General features: G+C 45.9%; 1 protein-coding gene across 2 annotated transcripts in view; it reads right to left on the bottom strand.

Annotated features, from left to right (window-relative positions):
* LOC121577048 (prickle-like protein 1) overlaps positions 1-26995 on the bottom strand; it is a 45118-nt gene that overhangs the window by 5340 nt on the left and 12783 nt on the right. The window contains exons 1-5 of one of the 2 annotated variants that reach the window (XM_041890759.2): positions 16626-17019; positions 5950-6147; positions 4105-4218; positions 2442-2579; positions 545-748 (exon numbers count right to left, since the gene is read on the bottom strand). In XM_041890759.2, the coding sequence (XP_041746693.2) occupies positions 545-748; positions 2442-2579; positions 4105-4218; positions 5950-6129 (636 nt within the window). In that variant the 5' untranslated portion in view covers positions 6130-6147; positions 16626-17019. Of the gene's footprint in view, positions 1-544; positions 749-2441; positions 2580-4104; positions 4219-5949; positions 6148-16625; positions 17020-26995 lie in introns of those variants that run through there. The other variant, XM_041890758.2, reaches the window with a different exon arrangement.

The raw sequence follows: 26995 nt of genomic DNA, 5'->3' as shown, positions 1-26995 counted from the left end.
TAAGGTCCTGGAGTAGCCTAGCCAGTCTCCAGACCTTAATCCCATAGAAAATCTGTGGAGGGAGCTGAAGGTTCTAGTTGCCAAACGTCAGCCTCGAAACCTTAATGACTTGGAGAAGATCTGCAAAGAGGAGTGGGACAAAATCCCTCCTGAGATGTGTGCAAACCTGGTGTCCAACTACAAGAAAATGTCTGACCTCTGTGATTGCCAACAAGAGATTTGCCACCAAGTACTAAGTTATGTTTTGCAGAGGGGTCAAATACTTATTTCCCTAATTAAAATGCAAATCAATTTATAACATGTGTTTTTCTGGATTTTGTTGTTGTTATTCTGTCTCTCACTGTTCAAATAAACCTACCATTAAAATTATAGACTGATCATTTATTTGTCAGTGGGCAAACGTACAAAATCAGCAGGGATCAAATACTTTTTTCCCTCACTGTATGCAAGTGTTGGTGTGAGTTCGATTCCGACCTAGCGTGGTTTTAGGAGCAATGCATGGTGTGCGCCACACAGTGGCTCTTCACACCCACAAACGTCTCACCTCGTCGCAGGCTGAGCATCGTGGTTTGAGCAGTTCAGCGTGGTGTCGGCCACAGTGGATCTTTCCGTCCTGATAGAAGTAGATGAGGTCCACCAGCAGTTCGCTACACATGGAGCACGCAAAGCATGCTGGGTGCCAGACCAGCCCAGGACCCGCTCTGGAGGCAAACACCGCCATCTCACCACCGTTGACGCTCTCCCCACACTGTAATAAAAACAACAACACGGATAGGAACAGAGTTTCACTCTCAAACTAGAGATTGTATACAGTAGTATTGTACTAAGCTCATAAAATTATTATACGTTATTTTTCATCTAGAATTAAATCGGTATACATTTAATTGAAATGACCATTCAAGACCAGTAAAAATTGCATATTGTATTTTTAAATGTCAAAGTGCTGACATTTTGAAAACATGAATCCCATTACTAATTCAATGTGTGGTTGACTGCCACATGTCCTCATTTATGGCTAAATGCCCTGCTTCTGTAACCTCCAGTCTGGACTGTGTAGTTGTGGCCTATCCTTTCTATCATATCCTACAGCATAGGCTCTACCCTGGATACTAACTAGGGTGCAGTGTTGGGGAGTAGTGAACTACATGTAGTTCAACTAGTAATTTAATTACATTTTGCTGTAGCTTGGTGGTAGTTGAACTAAATTCAAATGTAGTCTTTTCAGTAGTTAATTACTTTTCTGTCATGTAACACTACTTATTTTACAAAAATAAAATCTGGTTGGAGAAGGAATTTCCTTTTGTTTTAGCATCATATCTGCATAATTCTCACTTGAAACATCGTTTTTGTGTTTAATAGGCTAAATTACACATTCTGTTAGCATTTAACTCCAGAGTGATCTGTTCTGCAATTTGTAGTCTGACATTTCGGATTTAGATATGATAATTTATCACAAAGTAGTTTGGATGTAGTGAACTACTTTTTCAAAGTAACTTTAGCTAAGTAAAGGGTAGCTTAACTTATTCCAGTGTAATTGGCAGCTTGTTAAACTATACAGTATTTTCAGAGTAGCTTCCCAACACTGCTAGGGTGTCATATGGCCACTAAGCCTCCTTGTCCCCATGCCATGCTGGGGAGAAAAGGGGGTTTGAGAGACGTGGCCAATTCCCTTCCATCTGTGAGACCGTGTCAGTACAGAACATGGCATCTGGTGTTATTATGGGAATTATGACCGTTGGGCTAACTGTGGTCCACTCTGGTCCCACTGCGGTCAGGTTCTTGTTTGTTTGTCTCTGTTTGCCATGTGGGGACACAGGCCTTGCTTTTAACACTGGGACTCCACTCATACACACATATACACAGTCTCTCTCTCTCTCTCTCTCTCTCTCTCTCTCTCTCTCTCTCTCTCTCGCTCTCACACACACACAGTACTTACACACGGCAAAAGCTAAAGCAGGCAGTGAGCAAGCGTCAGTGCTGATGAGAAAACAGACTATCTTGGAGTGGAGTGAGTGAGGTTGACTGGAGGGAGAGCCACCAGAGAGCTGTGTTTTGACAAGGTTTAATGGTCAACCCCAGGCTGCTCAGGACCCATTTGTAAATTCACTAAATAAAACTCTGAACATGGAGCGAGCACAGCAGAGCGCAGTACAGTCAGCCAACCTTCTAACTACTCTCCAAACAACTGAGAGGCTTTTTTAGATTATAGACTGCATGGCTGAAAATCCAGCAGACGTTTAGGGATCTCTGACATGGAGCTTCATATCTTTGTCTGTGTTGTAGCCTTATATTCACAATGGGATAAACAACAGGCTACATCTCTCTGTTATCCGCTTCTCAATAGTATACGTAAGTTACTTGAGTAATATGGATCAGTGTGTTCCTGTTTGGGACTGAGGTAAGGAGAGTGATGGCGTGAGAGAGGGAGAGCGGGGACGTACATGTTCACAGACGCTGTTTAGCAGGGCCTGAGGCAGCAGTTTGAGGGAGCCCCTCCCCAGCGCCTCCTTCTTCCTCTGGACACTGAACATGTGGAGCTCCTTCTTCTCCTCCTCACTGAGAGACTGGCAGTACCGCACCTGGAGGGAGGGGGAGAGAGAGGGAGGGAGGGACGGGGGGAGAGAGAGGGAGGGAGGGACGGGGGGAGAGGGAGGGGGAGAGAGAGGGGGGGGAGAGGGGGAGAGGAGGGGGAGAGAGAGGGAGGGAGAGAGGGAGAGAGGGAGGGGGAGAGAGGGAGGGAGGGACGGGGGGAGAGAGGGAGGGAGGGAGGGAGGGGGGGAGAGGGAGAGAGAGAGAGAGAGAGAGAGAGAGAGAGAGAGAGAGAGAGAGAGAGAGAGAGAGAGAGAGAGAGAGAGAGAGAGAGAGAGAGAGAGAGAGAGAGAGAGAGAGGGAGGGAGAGAGGGAGGGAGGGAGAGAGGGAGGGAGGGAGAAGAAACAGTCAAACACAGGGAAAGTGGGCTTTTATTGTACAACACAAACAGAACAAAGAGTGACAACCAACATGAGGGAGTGGAGTCGACATCAAGTCAAACTAGGAGGAAATAGGTATTTTAGTGTTTTAGTAAAACACACAGATCAGTCCTTCAATCATCATAAGACAGAGGGAGAGAGTTGAGCTGGAGCTGAGCTGCATTCAAGGGCATGTTCAACAAAGCCCTCCACCTCCGTCATCCCCAAACCTCCACCCTAAGCCTGGCTTAGCTCTGACTGAGAACCCTTTTATTGTATTTTTTAACACCCCTTTTTGATGTCTCCCTCCTAAACCGCTAACAAGGGAAAGCAGACATTTACAGTTTACACAAACAAGGGTTGTGTTCAGAGTGAAATCACGAGAGGGCAGGCAACAAAGAGACGCAGGGTAGGCAGCCCTGGCAGCTCAGGCAGTGGTGCAACTGTTAGTGGTGGTGGTGGTGGTGGCACACAAAGACTTTCTCTTTCAGCAGCATCCCCCGTCCCACAGTTCTGTCCCCATAAAGACCACAGCTATGACAGGAATCCTGCTAGCAGGGGCTCCCAGCAAACATTATAAAATCATCAAGTCAAAAGACGTATTGTGCCCACGCCATTTCAGTCTGTGACCCAGTGTGGGACCAAGGGACTAAAAACTCTGTGATGCTGCCAACGTGAATGCCAAGTCATCCCACGCATGAGCAGAATGGCATGAAGCTATAGGTGACAGGGATGGGGTCAATTCCATTTCAACTCAGTCAATTGGAAGTCAAATTACATTTTCTCATTGCTTGGAGAATTGGACTTTAAGTTTATTTCTAGTCTGAATTTAAATGGAATTGACACCAACCCTGGTATGTGGTAAGGTGGTCTTAAACAGAGGTTAACTAAAAGGCAGGGAAGGACAAGGGTCGGACACAGCTCTTCAAACAACATTGAGTCAGAGAAAGGGGACGGGAAGGATGAACTTTGGGAAAATGGGTGCAGTCCTTCTGTGAGACCTGCCCTGTTACGATGCCTTTAATGAAAGGGCTCGCTGGGATGCATTTTATTACACCCACAGAGTATAGACACACACCGTTTATGAACTACACACACACACACCCATGCATGCACATACACACACACACACACTCTTTGGGGTCCATCTCTTACCTCATTGTCATGTGGAGGCAGTTGATACAGGAGTTGTTTGATTCTGAACTTCTCTCCAGGACTGTTAACATAAGGAACCTTGTCCTCAGGCAGACAGGAGAAATACAGCTGCACCTGGACCACAGACAGCAGAAGAGAGATGTTAGAGACAGTAACAAACACATCTTTCTTTTAGTATGTGTGTTTGGTCCTTGTGAGAATTGAACCTTGGCGTTGGTAGCGCCATGCTTCCACCTCCCACACAAACAAATTAGCCTGGAAGGTTGCCTATACTGTAAAGTAATATGAAAGTCAAATGTTCTTGGTCAAGAACATAAAAACAGCCCTGACCTTTTTCTAGTTCCCTGTTGAAAGAAGAGCACCTTCACATATTTCTCTTAACCTATTTCAATGGCCCAGATAGTTGTTTTTCAATACATTAGGAATGATAATATACCTACCCAGCCTGTCCCTGGATAATGGGCTGCGTGTGTGTATGTACGTGCAGTGGGTGGGTGCGTGCGTGCATTTGTGTGTCCCTACCCTAAAAGTGATCACAGCGCGGGCTCCTTTTTCTTGTGAGACAGACAGACTTGTCAAGCACCACCCCAAAGCCACTTAGAGACAGGAAGTGTATATTTCTATTTACACACTCTGGCATGGAAAAGTCTGCTAGTGATTAGTAGAGATCTGGCAGATCAGATGCTGGAGGAGGCCTTTAGTAGTGGATCAGGCCCCATTGCCCACCTCGTCCTGCTGGTTGCTGGCAACATCAGGGCTCAGCTTGGAGCGGGCCTCGACACAAACAGAGTCCACTTGTGTTATGTGGCACTCTCCCAAGTACCGGGGAGGCCTCCTTCCCTTACTCTATCCCCCTCTCCCTCCCTTTAAACAGCATACGTGGAAGCAATGAAGGGTGATAGGGGGAGAGAAGGGACCGAAGCAACAGGAGACCCCTGGCTCTAAATCCTCCCCTTTTGTGTGTAAATGCGTGGGTTAACTGTAATGCCTTTACAGCAGCTATTCTGTGGAAGGGCCCTGTAGTGCACATTATGGGGTGATCACTACAATGGAGAAACACACAGCCCTGGAGGAAGGGTGTCAGTCAGTGTACTGTTCTGTAACCCCTGGCCTGCGGAGGTGGATATAGGGGGCAATAGATTGTGGGGGTAAATTGCCGCCCCCCCTAGACTGGCCGAGCAGCAGGAAGCCCCCTCTAAACAGGAGACAAGAACATCCCACCTTTTTATCTGGTGTCTGTAATGACCCTCCCTCGTAAAGTAGCCTTCAGTGGTGGTCAACGGCCCCGAGGGGCAAAGTAGTAACCAGCCCAGTGGCCCCAAGGGTCAAAGTGCCATGGTGACAGTTAAACAGTTAAAGACATGCAGCTTTGTCCTGCTTCAGGTTGACAAGCATACGGCAAGCCCTCCCCCTGCACTGCCCACCACCCCAATAACCTGAGGAGGCCTGGTAACTTACCTAATGGAGTTATGACAAGGAGAATAATGACAGAGAAAGCTACTGTGGCATTTTTCAGCTCCTATCTAAACAAGCGAATCCGCTTCTGGGCCCTTCTATGGTCTAATGTGGCTCAGTTGATAAGAGCATGACACTAGAAACGGCAAGGTTGTGGGTTCAATTCCCACTAGTAATCATCACATACTACTTTGTGTCATTTTGTGGAACAGGGGAACAGCAGTTGTATTGCATATGTGACATATTAGTGCCATTTAGTGTTGAATATTTACATTTTACATTTGAGTCATTTAGCAGACGCTCTTATCCAGAGTGACTTACAGTTAGTGAGTGCATATAAGGGGCATTTATTAGAACTGGGGGTGTTGTGATGATTTTGGCGCGTCTCACCTGTTCTGGTCTGAGGCCAGGCGGTACCCAGGCGTACTCCTCCAAGGCACAGCCGGAGTCGTCGTCTGACGTGGAGCTCCTCTGGAAGCCATAGTTCAGCTGACCTTTGACCTTCTGCTCCATCACAGCCCGTGGGCCCCGCACCCCGGCCTGGTAACCACACGCACTCTCCAGGTTCATCACACACCACGCCTTCTACTGCAGAGAGAAAGAAGGAGAGAGAAAGAGAGAGGGATGTGTTACTTCAGGGTGAAAGTATAAGCTTTTCACACTACTGAGCCGAGCCGAGCCAAACCAAGCTGTACTGATATGGACTGGTAATGCATCCACTATAGTTGCTAGAAAACATGCTGAATCCCCCCCCCCAAATCGTTCCAGTAATCTCATTCTCAGCAGTCACTGAGTCACTTTACCACCACTTTCATGTGGGATGTTTTCCCCGAAAGGCGCTGAGGTAACACTTAAGTTTTTCTGGTTACGATTTGCCTTTACGATTCACTATTTTTGCCATTATGGCAGTGTTTCATCATGATGTATCCCCCTCATGTGGCTTGGGTCGAGAACCATTATAAAATTCCCACATATTGCAAGTTTATTTTATGAGGTGATGTCTTCAATTGTTGTGAGACCTTTACAGACTGCTTTTAATAAAGTACCTGAATTCTACATCGACAATGGACTGCACATTCCATCTTCATACTGTAATTACTTTTCCTTCCAGCACAGACGTGAGAGCAAAACCAGACCTAGCAGGCTCACACATTAAAATCTCACCTTATCACCTTATCTGTACAGCACATGCTTCAAAGACAGATGAGTTATACACTGAGTGTACAAAACATTAAGAACACCTGCTTTTTCCATGACATAGACTGACCAGGTGAATCCATGTGAAAGCTATGATCCCTTATTGATGCCACTTGTTAAATCCACTTCAAATCAGTATAGATGAAGGGGAGGAGACAGGTTAAATAATGATTTTTAAGCCTCGAGACAATTCAGACATGGATTGTGTATGTGTGCCATTCAGAGGGTGAATGGGCAAGACAACAGATATACAGTGCATTCGGAAAGTATTCAGACCCCTTAACTTTTTCCACATTGTTACAATAGAGCCTTTTTCAAAAATGTATAAAAAAAAAAAAATTCCTTCATCAATCTACACACAACACCCCATAATGACAAAGCAAAAACAGGTTTTTATAAATGTCAATATCACATTTACATAAGTATCCAGACATTTTACTCAGTACTTTGTTGAAGCACCTTTGGCTGCTATTACAGACTCTAGTCTTTTTGGGTATGACGCTACAAGCTTCGTTTCACTTGTATGTGGGGAGTTTCTCCCATTCTTCTCTGCAGATCCTCTCAAGCTCTGTCAGGTTGGATGGGGAGCGTCGCTGCACAGCTATTTTCAGGTCTCTCCAGAGATGTTAGATAGGATTAAAGTCTGGGCTTTGGCTGGGTCACTCAAGAACATTCAGAGACTTGTCCCGAAGCCACTCCTGCATTGTCTTGGCTGTGTGCTTAGGGTCGTTGTCCTGTTGGAAGGTGAACCTTCACCCCAGTCTGAGGTCCTGAGTGCTCTGGAGCAGGTTTTCATCAAGGATCTCTCTGTACTTTGCTCCGTTCATCATTCCCTCGATCCTTACTAGTCTCCCAGTCCCTGCCACTGAAAAACATCCCCACAGGATGTTGCTGCCAACACCATGCTTCACTGTATGGATGGTGCCAGGTTTCCTCCAGACATGACGCTTGTCATTCAGGCCAAAGAGTTCAATCTTGGTTTCATCAGACCAGAGAATCTTGTTTCTCATGGTCAGAGTCCTTTAGGTGCCTTTTGGCAAACTCCAAGTGGGCTGTCGTGCCTTTTACTGAGGAGTGGCTTCCATCTGGCCACTCTACCATAAAGGCCTGATTGGTGGAGTGCTGCAGAGATGGTTGTCCTTCTGGAAGATTAATCCCATCTCCACAGAGGAACTCTGGAGCTCTGTCAGAGTGACCATCGGGTTCTTGGTCACCTCCCTGACCAAGGCCCTTCTCCCCCAATTGCTCATTTTGGCCAGGCAGCCAGCTCTACGAAGAGTCTTGGTGGTTCCAAACTTCTTCCATTTAAGAATGATGTAGGTCACTGTGTTCTTGGGGACCTTCAATGCCACAGAAATGTTTTTGTACCCTTCCCCAGATCTGTGCCTCGACACAATCCTGTCTCTGAGCTCTACTGACAATTCCTACGACCTCATGGCTTGGTTTTTTCTCTGACATGCACTGACAACTGTGGGACCTTATATAGACAGGCGTGTGCCTTTCCAAATCTTGTTCAATCAATTGAATTTACCACAGGTGGACTCAAGGATGATCAATGGAAACCGGATGCACCTGAGCTCAATTTCGAGTCTCATTGCAAAGGGTCTGAATACTTATGTAAATACGTTTTATTAAATATTTTATAAATTAGCAAACATTTCTAAACACCTGTTTTCGGTTTGTCATTATGGGGTATTGTGTGTAGATTGATGAGGATTTTTATTTATTTAATCCATTTTAGAATAAGGCTGTAACGTAACAAAATGTGAAAAAAGTCAAGGGGTCTGAATACTTTCCGAATGCACTGTAAGTGACTTTGAACAGGGTATGGTAGTAGGTGCCAGGCGCACCGGTTTGTGTCAAGAACTGCAACGCTGCTGGGTTTTCACGCATAACAGTTTCCCGTGTGTATCGAGGATGGTCCACCACCCAAAGGACATCCAGACAACTTACATTTACATTACATTTTAGTCATTTAGCAGACGCTCTTATCCAGAGCGACTTACAGTTAGTGAATACATATGTTTTTTTTTTGTTGTTTTTTTTCATACTGGTCCCCCGTGGGAATCGAACCCACAACCCTGGCGTTGCAAACGCCATGCTCTATCAACTGAGCTACATCCCTGCCGGCCATTCCCTCCCCTACCCTGGACAACGCTAGGCCAATTGTGCGCTGCCCATGAGTCTCCCGGTCGCGGCCGGCTGCGACAGAGCCTGGATTCGAACCAGGATCTCTAGTGGCACAGCTAGCACTGCGATGCAGTGCCTTAGACCACTGCGCCACTCAGGAGACTGTGGGAAGCATTGGAGTCAACATGGGCCAGCATTCCTGTGGAACGCTTTCAACACCTCGTAGAGTCCATACCCCGACGAATTGAGGATGTTCTGAGGGCAAAAGGGGGGAGGGGGTGCAACTCAATATTAGGAAGGTGTTCTTAATGTTTTGTACACTCAGTGTAGCTCATCATGGCGCTATGTCTCTACATGACTGAGGCTAACATATGTAAGGCTAAAGCTATGGCTGCATCCCAAATGGCACACTACAGTATATTGTGTAGTACTTTTGACCAGAGCTCTATGAGCCCTGTTTAAAAGTAGTGCACTATCTAGGGAATATTCTCTCCAGCTGAAGAATGGCGCTGGAGGGAATAGTGGCAGCTCCTGACCAATTGTTCTAGTTTGTGTATTTTTTTTGTGCTAATCTTAACTTTTTTTGTACATAATGTTTCCGCCATCGTTTCTTATGACCGCAAAGAGATTCTGGAGTCTCGAGGTTCCGCTAGCCTGAGTTAAAATACCTAATGATAAGCTGTAGACCATACTATTTACCAAAAGATTTACCATCTATATTTTTACCACCACAAATCGATGCTAAGACCGCACTCAACGAGCTGTATCGGGCCATAAGCAAACAAGAAAATGCTCACCCAGAGGCAGCGCTCCAAGTGGCCAGTGACTTTAATGCAGGAAAACTGAAATCTGTTTTACCTCATTTCTACCAGCATGTCACCTGTGCAACTAGAAGCAAAAAAATCTAGATCACCTTTACCCCACACACAGAGACACATACAAAGCTCTCCCTCGCCCTTCATTTGGCAAATCTGACCATAACTCTATCTTCCTGATTCTTGCTTACAAGCAAAAACCCAAACAGGATGTACCAGTACCAGATGACTGAAGTGGTCAGATGAAGCGGATGCTAAGCTACAGGACTATTTCGCTAGCACAGACTGGAATATGTTCCGGGATTCATCCCATGGCATTAAGGCACATCAATCACCGGCTTCATTAATAAGTGCATTGACGATGTCGTCCCTACAGTGACCGTACGTACATATCCCAACCAGAACCCATGGAATACAGGCAACATCCGCACTGAGCTAAAGGCTAGAGCTGCCGATTTCAAGGAGCGGGACACTAACCCGGATGCTTATAAGAAATCCTGCTACACCTTCTGACGAACCATCAAACAGGCAAAGCATCAATACAGCACCAAGATTGAATCCTACTACACTGGCTCTAATGCTCGTCGGATGTGGCAGGGTTTGCAAACTATCACGGATTACAAGCTGTCCAGTGATCCGAGTTTACCAGACGAGCTAAATTATTTCTACGCTTGCTTCGAGGCTAGCAACACTGAACCATGCATGAGGGCACCAGCTGTTCCGGACGACTGTGTGATCACGCTCTCCGTAGCCGATGTGAGTTAATATTCACAAGGCCGCAGGGCCAGACGGATTACCAGGATGCGTACTCAGAGCATGCACTGACCAGCTGGCAAGTGTCTTCACAGACATTTTCAACCTCTCCCTACATGTTTCAAGCTGACCCCCATAGTCCCTGTGCCCACGAACGCCAAGGTAACCTGTTTAAATGACTATCGCCCTGTAGCACTCACCTCTGTAGCCATGAAATGCTTTGAAAGGCTGGTCATGGCTCACATCAACACCATCATCCCAGACATTCTGGACCCACTCCAATTTGCATACCACCCCAACAGATCCACAGATGACGCACTCTCTATTGCACTCCACACTGCCCTTTCCCACCTGGACAAAAGGAACACCTATGTGGGAATGCTGTTCATTGACTACAGCTCAGCATTCAACACCATAGTTCCCTCCAAACTCATCACTAAGTAAAGGACCCTGGGATTAAACACCTCCCTATGCAACTGGATCCTGGCCTTCCTAACTGGCCACCCCCAGTGGGTGAGGGTAGGCAACAACACATCCGCCACGCTGACCCTCAACTTGGGGGCCCCTCAGGGGTGTGTGCTTAGGTCCCTCCTGTACTCCCTGTTCACCCACGACTGCGTGGCCGTGCACGACTCCAACACCATCATGACGTTTTCAGACGACTCTACGGTGGTAGGCCTGATCACCGACAACGATGAGATAGCCTACAGGGAGGAGGTCAGAGACCTGGCAGTGGTGCCAGGACAACAACCTCTCCCTCAACGTCAGCAAGACAAAGGAGCTGATCGTATACTACAGGAAATGGAGGGCCGAGCACGCCTCCATCCACATCGACGGGGCTGTAGTGGAGCAGGTCGAGAGCTTCAAGTTCCTCGGTGTCCACATCACTAAGGAATTATCATGGTCCGCTTGGTATGGCAACTGCTTGGCATCCGACCGCAAGGCGCTACAGAGGGTAGTGCGTAAGGCCAAGTACATCACTGGGGCCGAGCTCACTGCCATCCAGGACCGGTGTCAGAGGAAGGCCCTAAAAATTTTCAAAGACTCCAGTCACCCAAGTCATAGACTGTTCGCTCTGCTACCGCACGGCAAGCGTTCTGGAACCAACAGGACACTCAACACCTTCTACCCCCAAGCCATAAGACTGCTAAATAGTTAGTCTGGGTAGCTATTGGTTAACTATTTAACTATCTGCATTGACCCTTTTTGCACAAACTATTTTGACTCATCACATGCGCTGCTGTTACTGTTTATTATCGATCCTCTTGCCTAGTCACTTTATCCCTACCTATATGTACATATCTACCTCAATTACCTCGTACCCCTGCACATCGACTCGGTACTGGTACCCTGTGTATATAGCCATGTTATCGTTACTCGATGTGTATTTATTTTTTCAAAATTTTTCTCTCTACATTGCTGGGAAGGGCCGTAAGTAAGCATTTCACTGTTAGTCTACACCTGTTGTTAACAAAGCATGTGACCTATCATGTGACCTGTGGTCCTCTGTAGCTCAGCTGGTAGAGCACGGCGCTTGTAACGCCAAGGTAGTGGGTTCGATCCCCGGGACCACCCATACACAAAAATGTATGCACGCATGACTGTAAGTCGCTTTGGATAAACGTGTCTGCTAAATGGCATATTATTATTATTATTATTAAATTTGATTTGATTTCATACATCGACGTATCGCTCTATAGGAGGCTAACATATGGGATGTAAGATCTTAAGATAAAGGGTTCATCACTGTAGCTGTAGCTCTGTATAAAACAACAGTACCCAGGATGCACAACTCCCTGTGGATCCCAGTGCCATATGGGGAATGTCCAAAGCCCCTGCTCTTTGCCCCTCTCTCTCTCCTTTTTCTTTCCTTCCCTCCCCTCTTCTCCTCGGCTGTTTGTTTTTCAACCTGCCACAGCGAGAGAGAGAAGAGGGTGTCTGTCTGTCTCTCTGATCATCCTTTCATCTTTGGAATGGATAGAGGGAAGAGACAGAGGGGACTCATGGGAGGTCAGGGCGCTGTCTGTCAGACAGGTAAAGAAGAGCGGGACGGATGGATGAATGGAAAGATGGGGACAGAAGAGTGGACCCTGACATGGACAGATAGAAATAGGGCAGATGGATCAAAGAATGACTCACCCCGACGCTGACCCAGCACACGCACGCAAGCGCTCACACGCATGCACGCACAAAACACACACACACACCCACAGTCCCACACACACCCACACATACACACAGCTGACCAGCCACACAGGACAGCAGTGTGTGTCTAGGGAGATACATTGAGAAGTGGAAATGCAAGGGGACTACTCTGTCATGTCACTGAAATCACTGAGCTGAGGCAGCAGGTTTCAGGACCTCCTCAGTTCTTTGAGTGTAGCCTACATTTCAAGAGAGGAATGACAAAACAGCTTTGACATACAATAAATTTTTGCTCTGTAAGGGTGGAAGGAAAACACATTTATTGGGCATACAACGTTCAAGTAGTACAGTTCTACTAATACTACAACGGCGATGACGACCACTACTACTACTACTACTACTCCCACTACATACTATACGAATTCTACTCTGAGCTGTACAAGCCATGCTGAAAGGCCTTGTATGACAGTAATCCTTCCACCCCCCCCACCCCACCCCCCATAAAAAAGGGTGGTTGTCCCACTGGCAATCCTAAGTTGAATGCACCAATTTGTAAGTCGCTCTGGATAAGAGCGTCTGCTAAATGACTTAAATGTAAATACAGGCATGGGGTAAATGAATAGGCAGTTGTGACCATTTGTCAAAAGAAGGGCCACAGCTCTACAGCTCTGACTGTGAGACTTCACAGCCCTCCCCAGCCAGTGGTCAGCACACCCCCCTTGTACCCCTGCCTCCACCCCCCACGGCTGGGCAGGGCACACAGGGCTGGGGAGGGCTGTGGGGGACACAGCTGAGAAAAGCAGCCACACTTGACTGGTGCCTTTGAAGAAGTCAGGCGTGACAGTAGTTGGCCAGAACCCACCCACCCACCCTCTCTCTCTCTCTCTCTCTCTCTCTCTCAGAATGCCATATATGCATGCATACCTGAGAGTGTGTGGTTCTCTCACACACACACACACACAGTGCAGCACAGTCCGCATGCATAGTGCCTGGACCTGAGGAATGAGTGATTAACTGCCCAACACAGGGCAGGCAGACAGGCTGCTACCAAACAGCTATTCATACCCACAGAACAACAGTCCACTTAAGGACAGCCTGCCTGCCTGCCTGCCTGCCTGAACACAATCCCACCCTCCCAATAACCCATATCTCACTCATGCCAACAACTGGCATGCCTGCCTTCCACAAGGCTGCTCACACACAACAAGACACACACAGCGCATCCACTCAGACACGAGCATGATGGATGATGCCTGTAGAAGTGGATGCTTCAGCGTTGTACCATGATGCATGTCTGCATTATGCTAGGAGCTGTCAAGTCAGGCAGGTGGGGTTGGTACGACAGACACCTCCCACATAAAACACCTTGCGAAGCAGCTTCAACAATAGAGCCTTTCATAGTGAATCAACTGTGGAAGGCATGTTACATCAAGAGCCTGGTTATCTCTAGTGTCTCTCCCTCTCTGTGTGTCCCCCCCCCTCCTCTCCTGAAGATGATCTCTGTTATCTCTGCTGCATTCATGGTGGTTAGAGTCTTTCAAACAAAAATAACCTGTCTTCAGTCAGAGGTGCGAAAGAAGACACTTCTTGTTCTATTCATATCTATTGACTTGCAAATGAGACTGAAATAACTTTTAAAATGTGGCCTTGTTTGAGGAGCGAGAGTGTAGTGGGTTGGATGTTTCAGGGGAGATCGAGGCTAACTATAGAGAAAGTTCAGCCAGAGAGTAGAGCAGAGTAGCTTTATGAAGAAGGTGGGGGATACATATGACTTACATTAGAGAGAAAGAGAGGGAGAGAGAGAATGAGAGAGATGTTTGCTCTCTTCACTGATCTCTCAGAGTAGAACCTCCCTCAGAAGAATGTCAAGTCTGAGATATAGCTTGATCCAGATAGGTGAAACATGAATACAGGATACTGAGACAATACCTCATGTGTTTAGCAATGCCTTTCCCTGAACCACATCTGCAAGTATGCTAATTCTCACCTCAGATGTCAGCCAACTTTGTTTCAACCTACTGACTGACTGGAACCATCGTACCCACACTGAATTCTGACAAACTCTCAAACCTCTACGGGCTGAGTTGAAAAGATAGCTCATACAAGGGACTTGTGGTTAGTTCCTCTGCCCCCCTCTCGCCCGCTCGCCTCCCACCCAGTCCCTCCCGGCTAGGGGCTACGAGGTCTCTGTGTTAGCAAATCAGTCAGATATGCATCTGATGCTCCCAAAGTAAAGCCATGTTAACAAGCATCTTTACAAAGGCTGTTAAACATTCAAGACAGGTTAGAGGTAGACCATGCTGGAGCAACCAGTGACTATTGACTCCTATGGAAATGCTAAATGCGCTATGAATTACAATGAAGAGGAAACCTCAGTCATGGTATGAGGAAAATGACAGGGGATGTGCTGCTTCCCTACAGCCAGCATAGAGAGGGGATACCACAAGTGTCCTGAGATATGCTTCATGTTCTCTGCAGATTTAGTGAAGTGGCAGTCCCGCAAGATGATTTAAACCATGAGTCATGTTTGGCAACCACTCAGTTCAATGACATTTCCCATCTAAACTCATTGATTGAATGGTGTCCTCCAAATATAGACACTATTGTGTAAATATGCACACTACTAATCTCCTACAATAGATGAACAACCTTTGTGAGAAGAAGAGGGAAAATAACCAGCTGCTGGTCTGAATTACTGTCTTAATTCTTCAAAGAGATGCGTGATGGACAATCCCACAACCCAACAAACACACTGATCACACGTGGCTCTCTGTCAGTGGATCTGGACTGTACGTGTTTGATTCAGCACAGACTCATCCACAGACTCATTCTGGATAGGGTCTAGTGCATCCCAAATGACACCCTATTCCCTATTTAAAAGTAGTGCACTATATAGGGAATATGGTGTCATTTAGGATGGACCCTAGGTCTACTTGGAGAGAAAACAATATATTCAGTTCAAAAGTCTCAGGTTCTCCCGTTCATATTCAGACAAGTCTGTTTTTCTCTGTCTGTCGAACAAGATGTTTCTCTAGTCAAGATGTGCGGAACAGATTATTTCAAATCCAATGAACACGTGCACTCAGATTACAACTTGTCACCTGCTGGCACTTCATAAAACCAGCCCCTTGTACGATACCTGGCACTTAAATAAAGAAACACAAGCCTACATACAAACCATTCTGAAAATGTACAAATATTTCAGATTTGAAACAATTGGATCTTTGTGAATCAACTCTGTCATGCAATTTTTTCACATTAAATAAAAACTTGTCATCCAATACATATATTATCCAACTATCCAATGTACCGAAACCATGAGCAGAAAGAACTGTCCAAATTATTTTACAAAAAGTAATCTGGAAAATACCACGAGAATACGATTGACATCAACTTTAAAATAGGAGTTTCTCATAACCCTGTCTGTCACATATCAAAGAGTTCCTGGCAGGCTACAGTTTGGCTGACCTCTGTGCCTCCCGCCATCGCAGGGGGGTGTTATTCCAAGATCAAATGGGTGTGAGAGAGGGAACTTCTAACCCTGCCTGCCATGCACTGTGAGAGGGACCACCTGCACGCGACAGCCTGCCTGGCCTGCACCCGGTTCTCAACACACATGCTGCTGCCACACAGCTAGCTCAACATCAACCACACTACGGATCAAATTCATATAGCATTACAGGACCCAACATCTCAGACTCAGTATGCCTACATTTCCATTACCAATGTCCATACTAGCATACCACTTAGAATGCATGCATATTAAAGCATTTTTTCCCTAAAAAGAAGGGACAGAGTAAAAAAATTTTTTTTAACCATCTTACCAATAAAACAGTTCAAATCACTATTTAAATCCAGTTGAAACCTAGAAGTCACTGCTAAGTGTGAGACATTTAAAAATGACAAAATATCCCAAAATGTATTTTTTCTGCCATACCGGTACAAGTAGGATACATGCCATTGAAAATCAGATTTTTTTCATCCACTACTGTAAAATTCCTTTGGCAGAGCCCTTAGTGGTCTTACCTCTGTGCAGAAAGCTCTCCTGAGCAGGCTCTGATCACTACTCAATCCTGTCCGTTATTCTCCACTGGCTCTGGGCTACATGTCTCTCGGCTCAGCCTCTCCTCTTTCAATCTCCCTCTATTGTAGCTCAAAAATCCAGGACAGCAACCTCTCCTCTTTCAGCTTCTGCTGGCTCAGCCCCCTCTCCAGTCTCCCACTACTATAGCTCACAATCCAAGACAGGAGTCTGCTTCTCTCCTCTCTCCAGTCTCCCTCTACATCCAGGACAGTAAACTAGCTCCCCCTCCTCTGCCTTCTCTCCTTATTCCAGAGCTGTCAGCAGAGCCACAGTCCATATCAAAGCAGGGAAAGACTGTAAAACCAGAGAGGCGTGTGTTCTGTGTGTGTAAAAGGACTGTTTGAGGGTGTGTGTGGGAGGCTGTTCAACCAGATAACCATCCCACTACTCCCACACTCTCCCTCCTCCCCTAAACCCCTCTTCCCACCCCCTAACCCCTAACCCAGCCACTCAGAGGCAGGGCCAGTCTCAGGGTGTCTCCGCCCTTTGGTGACCCTCCTCTCACACTTCAAACACACATCAAATGAGAACCACCAAAATGAGAACCACCAGTGAGCCTTCCCCACAGGAACTCTTTCCCTGACGAGCGCATCACATCACATCACATCAGCGACAAATGCCACAGCTTGGGTTACCACCAGACTGATGGTGGTCAACCCCACGGCCACAATGGCTCTCACATGACATTCCTAACTCTCCTTCCCCTATTAAACTGTTGCAGGAACTGAGAAAAGTGGTCAGTGTTGTTTCCATTGTATTTCTCAGTTTGAGTGTGCTAAGAAAACATTTCCCATCACATGACCATTGACCACTTCTCCCTGTCCCCTACGATACTGAACGACTGCCTGCTAAAAGTCCTCCCTTCCTGCCCCAGTCAACAATGACGTCAGCAAGACCCCATCACAGAGACAGAATAATGCAACTCTCGGTTCAATCCACAGGGGCGCTTTACATAAGAATAATAGAAGTTGTCTCTATAGTCTCAATACAAATGAACCACTTCCACAAGGAAGCTTTATTATCAGCTTGTCTCAGTGGGTAGGAGGTCAGACAGTTTAGACAGAGAGAGGATAATAAACTTTTCTAAGTATCATAAGCTTACAATTTCAGCTCTGAAAACTGTGTAGGGTTGAAAGGTCACATTGGCACCAGTTCACTGACAAATGTGCTGGAACCATTGTACCGAATTTATGATGTGTTGAGTATTGTGTATTGCCTCTGTTCATTGGCCTTTGGCTAAGGAACTACTGACAAACTCCACCCGATAGGAGCAAGCACGACAGCAGGGCTGGGGTCAATTCCATGTGAATTCAGTCAATTCAGGAAGTAAAATGAAATTCCAAACTCCCTGACTGAATTGAAATTAAATTGAACCCAACTTCACAGGACAGTTGACCTCTCCCTCTCTGTCCCCTTCTCGTCCTTCGGAAAGGAATGTGTGAAAGGTGTAGAAGCTCTTCCTGTTGTCTATTGCCTCAGGTTGAGGCTGAGGTTGTGGAGACTGTCACTCTGGGCTTCCTCTGTGGTGGCTGGAGGTCTGTCCATGTCTAAACAAAGTTCCTAGCTCCTCTGGGGACATCATTATGGGGGACACCACATGCCTAGCCACCTCAGAGTTAGGGAAACATCAGGCTTTATCCTAATATGGATGCTTGTTGATTTCACTGAAAATAAACCTTGTGTATATGCTTTTTCTTTTGCATGTGTGTGTGTGCTGTGTGTGTGTGTCTGTGGACAAAGCCATTATTGCAGCCAAGGCCGGGGAGCCCCACTGACACACCACACAGCAGGTCGCAGTGCAGGCCACAGCCCTTTGTACCGACACAAATGACCTTCCGCCCCTGTCCCATTAGCAAGTTATAGAGGGAGGGACAACTCTGCATCCTGCCTGCAGGCTATTCAGGCCAAGACAAGGTTGAGTTGGAAAAACATCAGTTACAGAAATTCTATAGAATAGTGGTAAGAAACAGATACAAATTGTTAAGTGGTTTTAACAGAAAGTCACTAAACGGGATGTTATATCTACAAACTATGGAAATCTGACTGTAGATTTCTACATTGGCTATGTGGCGATATTGAAATTGTCAGACTTCCTTCTCATCTTGATTGGAAGAAAGTTGACTAACTGGTTAGAGGTTCAAAGGGCCAATACACATGGAAGAGTGTTGCAGTGGCACCCGTGGATTGCAAGTCACGTCTCTGAAATTTGCCTGAATCCATATACATTCAATTCACATCACCAATCTTTCAGAAATTATACAACTCTTTTAAGTTTTATGACTGAATCTATCAATACATAGTTTCAAGTCAAGTCAATGGCAAAAGATGTAAACCATTTTGGCCATGTGTTCATCATGTGTTTCATGCATATGTTTCTTATTCCACTCTACCAGACACAGTACATAAAAAAGGAAAACATTGATAGATAGTCTTCCATTCTGACGCTGGCTGTGCTACAACTCCATTGTTTGAAAGGGGTCTCTGACAATTTCACAGTTCAAGGTTTGACCACAAGACAAGCCCAACACCCCTCACCTGTGTGTGTGTGTGTGTGTGTGCCTCACACACCCCTGACCTGTGACCCTTAGGGGTCATCCATAAATGTCAACCCCCGGGGAATTTATAGCCCCAGATACACTACACACACACACACACACACACACACACACACACACACACATGACCAAGCTGCACCTCACACCTGGTCTCTGGTCCGTATCACCTTCTACTGCTGTTAAACAACACCCCACAAGCTCACCTCGCTGTCATTGCCCTCCAGTTAGAGTCTAGCTATAGCATGCCTCGACAATGACAGGACAGACCTAACGTCAAGAGTCTGGAGGCAGGACCAACACCAAACTATAATAAAACAACACACAACATTCTTCAGTGGTCAAACTGGCCTCGCCCTTGAACACAGACTCGTAAAACCAAAAGTCTGGGGCAGCAAGCACAATCCCACGGGGTTGTAAGATGCTCAGTAAAATCTTTCACAATTGTGCAGTAGAATGAGTTCATGACCTATGTATCACAATTCACATTAGTTGGCATGTGTGGCTCAGTTGGTAATGTCGTGGGTTCAATTCCCACAGGGATCACATACACATACTAACAATGTGCACTGCTTTCTTGCAGGCTTCCTTTGATAAAAGCATCTGCTAAGTGGCATATAGCCTATTATATATCCTCAACTCTACCCCATCACAGAGGCTATAAAGCAGAACAGTGTAGGGGCAACGAGAAGGTCATGACAATCTCGGCTATGGGTCTCCTCTCCCCCGCAGTGCACAGCACAGTGTAGTATACCCTAACAGTTTAGGGTTAGTTTACAGTTTACTGTCGTCGTTCAGGGCCCATTGTTGAGAATAGCATCCAGTGATGTGTGAGTTACCTTATCATAAAAGCTATAAGCCTGACTGTCTCATTCTCAAGGCTTTTAATGGCCTGCCAATGCACCTAGGGTATTACCAGGAGAGGAGCCTGACACAAAGCCCCAGAGTCATAAAGATAAATAAACCCCTATCACTCTACTGTCATAACAATCAATTTTACGCCCTGAAAGAGGAGGGAGAAAAGGGTCAACTGGTGGTGGTGGTGGAGCTACAGTAGCAGAACAGTCATTGGTGGAACAGGCAGCGTTGATATTGACTTAGCTAGATTGGTGCTGATAAACCCAGGTCAGATAGACCATGGTGGGATGGGACTTGGAGGCTTGTTAGCCCTATAACCCTCAGATAACCCATTTTAACAGTTTTCACACAGCTAGGCAGGCACATCGCCGGTACATGTGAACACAGAGCATTGAGAACAGTGAGAGCACATCGCTTCCTTTTTAATGTCAAAATACATTGGTATTCATCACTCCAGCAAGCGTCATTAATCATTCTATTTTGCAATAGCTGCATCTGAACTTTTAAACCTTACCTGCAAATGGATTACGGTCCATAATGGTATTAAGTTATACAAGCAAAATAAGGTTTCCAGTATATGACGTCAGACATTGTGAGGGAATATGTAACAAATTAATTTGTAAGCATGCAAAGGAATGGAATGTACAGAGATATTCTATTCCACTACCAGGATAGTGTTCCAATCATGGAACTCCTCCATGCATGTCATTGAATTGCATTGCAAAAGCAATACCTACAGAACACATCTAATTGCATCACCAACACTGTTACAGTATAATCTAGGTCTAGGGGTCCATCCCAAATGACACCCTATTCCCTATATAGTGCACTACTTTTATGGGCCCTGGTCAAAAGTAGTGCACTAAATAGGGAATAGGGTGCCATTTGGGACGCACACCTAGGATAGTCAGGGATAGGTTGGGCGGCAGGTAGCTTAGTGGGTAAGAGCGTTGTGCCAGTAACCGAAAGGTCGCTGGTTCTAATCCCCGAGCCGACTAGGTGAAAAATCTTTCGATGTGCCCTTGAGCAAGGCACTTAACCCTAATTGCTCCTGTAAGTCGCTCTGGATAAGAGCGTCTGCTAAATGACTAAAATGTAAATGTAATAGGTTAGTCATCGTATTTCACCCTCAATTTGACACCCTCTCATCCAGGTGTAAAGTGGGGAGCTCATTGGATACAATGGGAAGTATAGAGCGACAGAGCTCCTCAGGGCTGTTAAAGGGAGGAATAACCTTTATTTGAGGACACTATCACTGAACAAAGGACCATGGCAGTCGACACACAGCAGAGACTAGGGCTGAAAGGAAAGGTCTTATACTACACACAGCAGAGACTGAAGCTAAATGGGAAGTATACTACACACTTACTAGCACAAAAGCTGCTGCCATAGCAAAGGAGCAAAGGAAGAAGACTTCCATGTGTGGTCCTGCTCTTGTTGACTTTAAAATGACAGTTCAACAGTTCGGTTAAGGTTAAGTTGAGCGCTCTGGTGAGTTTGTGAGAACTCTGGTGAGTAAAAATGTATACAGTATTCCATATAGCAAGTGAACTTGAAACTTTGTTCAATTCGAATATCTTTCTTTTGAAAAAGTTTATTTATTTCCGTATCTGAGAGACGGCATTTCGTTTTTATGCTTATGTCAGTAGTATACCTGCAGGCTATAGGTGTTATAGAACCTGTGTGAGTGCTTGGTAATGATATTCCTGTTGGACCAGCACCCAGTTGGTCAACATCCAGGTTCAGAATGGGACTACTGCTCTCTGAGAACCTCCGACCAGACTTCTAGCTGACCTCAGCGTCAGAAGGACACACAACCCGCCCGCTACATTTGACACACAAAAAGACTGAAACAACTGCAACTAAAACACCTCACACATCTGGGACTTACTTCTCCTCCCGCTATCCTCAGAGTTAAACACTTTATCCCCATGCATGGTGAGGGACACATAGAGGAGGAGGGAAACCATTTCCTGTTCGTTTCTAGCCCAAAGCTAAACTGGCACATGATCCGGACCGCCTAGTTGAACCCGCCAGGGTTTAGAGCGCTCCGAGGCTAGTCGTTGTAACGAAGGAGGCCGTAAAAGAAATACAATTATCCATTTCCTTGGAAGCGTTTTCCCGACGACCCACAAGGGCTTCAAAAGGCAAACGATGGCATTCAACAATACTCTCTCAGCACAGTCAGGGATCCCATCATACGCACAAATAAAATAATATTGTATTTGTCACATGTGCCGAACACAACAGGTGTAGTAGACCTTACAGTGAAATGTATTTTTAAAAAGTAAGTAAGAAACATTTGCTAAATAAACTAAAGGAAAAATAGTAACACAATAAAATGACAATAACGAGGCTATATACAAGGGGTACCGGTATCGAGTCAATGGGAAGTGGTACGGGAAGTGGTACGGGTTAGCCGAGGGAATTGAGGTAACATGTACATGTAGGTAGGGGTAAAGTGACTGCATAGATAATAAACAGAGAGTAGCAGCAGCGTATGTGTGAAGGAATGTGAATATATGTGTGTGTGTGTGTGTGTGTGTGTGTGTGTGTGTGTGTTGGAGTGTCAGTGTAGCATGTGTGAGTGTGTGGTTAGAGTCCAGTAAGTCCAAGAGAGTCAGAGCAACTAATAAGAATAAGAATACAATAAGGGGGTCAATGCAAATAGTCCGGGTAGCCATTTGATTAACTGTTCAGTAGTCTTATGGCTTGGTGGTAGAAGTTGGTAAGGAGCCTTTTGGTCCCAGACTTCCACTCCGGCACCATGTGCTGTGCGGTAGCAGAGAGAACAGTCTATGACTTGGGTGGTTGGAGAATTTGATCATTTTTAGGGCCTTCCTCTGACACCGCCTAGTATAGAGGTCTTGGATGGCTGGGCTGTACTGATGTACTGGGCCGTACGCACTACCCTCTGTAGCGCATTGCAGTCGGATGCCGAGCAGTTGCCATAGCAAGTGCTGATACAACCAGTCAGTATGCTCTCGATGGTGCAGCTGTAGAACTTTTTGAGGTTCTGAGGTCCCATGCCAAATATTTTCAGCCTCCTGAGGGGGAATACGCATTGTCGTCCCTCTTCACGACTGTGTTGGTGTGTTTGCACCATGATAGGTCCTTAGTGATGTGGACACCAAGCAACTTGAAGCTCTCGACCCGCTCCACTACAGCCCCGCCGATGTGAATGGAGTCGTGCTCTGCTTTTCCTGTAGTCCACCGTCGTGTTTCCTGTAGTGAACACCTCGCCCTCCTTCTGCTACTGGATCCTGGACTTCCTGACGGGCCGCCCCTAGGTGGTGAGGGTAGGCAACAACACATCTGCCACACTGACCCTCACCATCTGGGGGAGGCCAGGATCCAGTTGCAGAGGGAGGTGTTCAGTCCCAGGGTCCTTATTTAGTGATGATCTTTGACAGCACTATGGTGTTGAATGCTGAGCTGTAGTCAATGAACAGCATTCTCACATAGGTGTTCCTTCTGTCCAGGTGGGAAAGGGCAGTGTGGAGTGCAATAGAGATTGCGTCATCTGTGGATCTGTTGGTGCGGTATGCGAATTCAAGTCAGTCCAGGGATTCTGGGATGATGGTGTTGATGTGAGCCATGACCAGTCTGTCAAAGCATTTCATGGCTACAGATGTGAGTGCTACAGGGCTGTAGTCATTTAGGCACGTTACCTTGGCATTCTTGGGCATTTCTCATAAGCGTCCAGATTAGTGTCCAGCTCCTTGAAAGCGGAAGCTCTAGCCTTTAGCTCAGTGCGGATGTTTCCTGAAATCCATTACTTCTGGTTGGGATATGTACGTACGGTCACTGTGGTATTTCTCCTCAATGCCATCAGATGAATCCCGGAACATATTTCAGTCTGTGCTAGCGAAACAGTCCTGTAGCTTAGCATCCGCTTCATCTGACCTCTTCCGCATTGAGCGCGTCACTGGTACTTCCTGTTTGAGTTTTGCTTGAAAGCAGGAATCAGGAGGACAGAGTTATGGTCAGAGTTATGCTCAGATTTGTCAAATGGAGGGTGAGGTAGAGCTTTGTACGCGGCTCTGTGTGTGGCGTAAAGGTGATCTAGACTTATTTTTTCTCTAGTTTACATGTTGGTAGAAATGACGTAAAACGGATTTCAGTTTTCCTGCATTAAAGTCCCTGTCCACTAGGAGCGGCGCCTCTGGATGAGTATTTTCTTGTTTGCTTATGGCCTTATACAACTTGTTGAGTGCGGTCAGCATCGGTTTGTGGTGGTAAATAGACAGCTGCGAAGAATATAGATGAAAACTCTCTTGGTAAATAGTGTGGTCTACAGCTTATCATGAGGTACTCTAACTCAGGCGAGCAAAACCTTGAGGCTTCCTTAATATTGGAGATTGCGCACCAGCCTTTGTTGACAAAGAGACAAACACCACCCACCCCCCGGAGACTGCTGTCCTGTCTTGCCGATGCACGGAAAACCCAGCTAACTGTATATTATCCATGTCCTTGTTCAGCCACGACTCTGTGAAACAGAATATTACAGTTTTTAATGTCCCATTGATTGGATAGTCTCAAACGGTTTATTTTCCAGTGATTACACATTCGCCAGTAGAATGTAGGGTAAAGGCCTCTGAAACAGCGTCTCCTCTTCATACGAATGTCAGGGATTTGGGCCTGGTCTGGGAAGAGCAGTATAGCCTTCGCGCCCAACTCATTAAAGAAAAATCCTTGTCCAGTTCGAGGTGAGTAATCGCTGTTCTGATGTCCAGAAGCTCTTTTCGGTTACAGGAAACGATGGGGGGAAAATTACGTACAAAAAAAGTTAAAAACAGCGTAAAAAAAACACACAAAATAGCACAATTGGTCAGGAGCCCATAAAACAGCGGCCATCCCCTCCGGCGCCATTCCTAACACAATCATGAACATTCCTGGAAGAACACTGGCTCCGTTAGCTACAGTATTTTATAACAGGCTAATTAAACATGCTCCAGCACCACTGCACAGAGGGATCTCTGACACAGTCAGTAGGGATGCTTCATTCTCCTTAAGGTGGTAGTAAAAAACAGAACAGGAAGAAGAGGAGAAAAGAAAAGAGGCTGAATTATACCCATCCTTCCATAGCCCCCATGGCCTTCCTCCCCTGGCTCTGATGTTGACCTCTTCACCTCTAAATGTGGATGGCTAGCTAGCGGTCACAGGTAGCCTAGAGAGGGGGCTAGGGTTAAGGTTCAGGGGACATAGAAGTCCCAGACCCCATTATTAGACTTCTGTCCAGGGGCCAGGGGTGAAGTATGAGACGTCCATCATCACCAGACAGTTTGCGCCGGTTGAGTAGACAGCTATGTTTGACCGTGGCCATGGGCTGGGCTCGGGGGACCAGTGTCCAGGACTGTCTATAGCTGGGGGTCGCATTGTGGACAACAGGAGAGGTCAGAGGCCGCCACAGAGGGGTAAATCATGAAATACACCAAGAATCTCACTGCCGATAGGTACTTATTCCAGGGGAAGCCGTTCCTTCTCTTGCTAGAACAAAAGCGGTACCTGCTGTGTGCTGACCCAATAGCGATGAATCTACCGATTCTACTTGTAGAATTGCAATACTCGTCAGTGGCCAAAAACTTGACTTTGAGCCAAATCGGTAGATTGGTCTACAATAGCCTCAACAGCACTCTGTAGGCTAGCCCCATTGTGTAGCCGGAGGACAGCTAGCTTCTGTCCTCCTCTGGGTACATTGACTTCAATACAAAACCTAGGAGGCTTATGGTTTTCACCCCCTTCCATAGACTTACACAGTAATTATGACAACTTCCGGAGGACGTCCTCCAACCTTTCAGAGCTCTTGCAACATGAACTGACACGTTGTCCACCCAATCAAAGGATCAGAGAATGAATCTAATACTGAAAGTATAAGCTACAGCTAGCTATCACTGCAGTGCATAAAATGTGGTGAGTAGTTGACTCAAAGAGAGCGAAAGACAATAGTTGAACAGTTTTGAACAAATTAATTTCCTCCAAAATTAAGGAGAAGCAAGAGAGAGAGAGAAAGAGCTAGCTATATTTCATAGTATAAATATATTTTTTACTTTCACTTTCATTTACTTAGCTAGAGATTGCAGCTAGCTAGTTTAGCCTACTCAAACACCTGGTTCAAACAGAGAGGGATGCTATGTTAGTTATGCAACACTGGAACTCTTCCAAGTCAAGGTAAGCTTTTGGTTTAATTAAATGTATTGCCACCGGGGCCCGCCGGTGTAACTGCTAGCTGTACACTGTACTGCATGATTGTAGCGGGTTTAGGGCTGTCCCCGACAAAAAAAAAAATATTGGTTGACCGAAAGTCGTCTGCTCTTTTGACCAATCGTTTTTTTAACATGTATTTTTCCATATATAGACACACCCTATGTGTTTTAATAAAATCAACTATATGCATTGAGCTTGTCTGATGCTTCAAGCTTACTGATTGATGAAATAATACACCAATGACTCAAGAGGGAGCCAGAAATCTAGATAACCTGAACCAACCATTCTCCTCCTGCTGGCTTTCGCAGACTCTGCAATTACTCTCCAGAAGTTGCCGGTAATAGACTACATAAGGAGTCGGCAACCTTTCTCATGTGGAATGCCAATTTATCTTACCATTTCTACCGATTTGCGTGCCAGTTATGGTTTTCATATGCACAATTTCGTGGAAAAGTTTCATTTAATTTATAATAATGTCTTCATATCTCAAAATCATGTGGTTAATCAAAATTCTATCCAAATCTAAATGAAAATGATAAAAACATAAAAAGTAACTTCTATTGCCATTGCCAGTTATGTGCAGGTAGAAAATATATTGATTTAATATAAAATCCTATAAATCACATTGGCTATGCATAGCCTTACTGCAACGAACTTGAAACATTGTATCAACTATTAACTTGGGTCCAGCCCGA

Source organism: Coregonus clupeaformis, chromosome 11 (genome assembly GCF_020615455.1).
Source record: "Coregonus clupeaformis isolate EN_2021a chromosome 11, ASM2061545v1, whole genome shotgun sequence".
NCBI lineage: Eukaryota > Metazoa > Chordata > Actinopteri > Salmoniformes > Salmonidae > Coregonus > Coregonus clupeaformis.
This window is presented reverse-complemented; position numbering and strand designations above follow the sequence as displayed.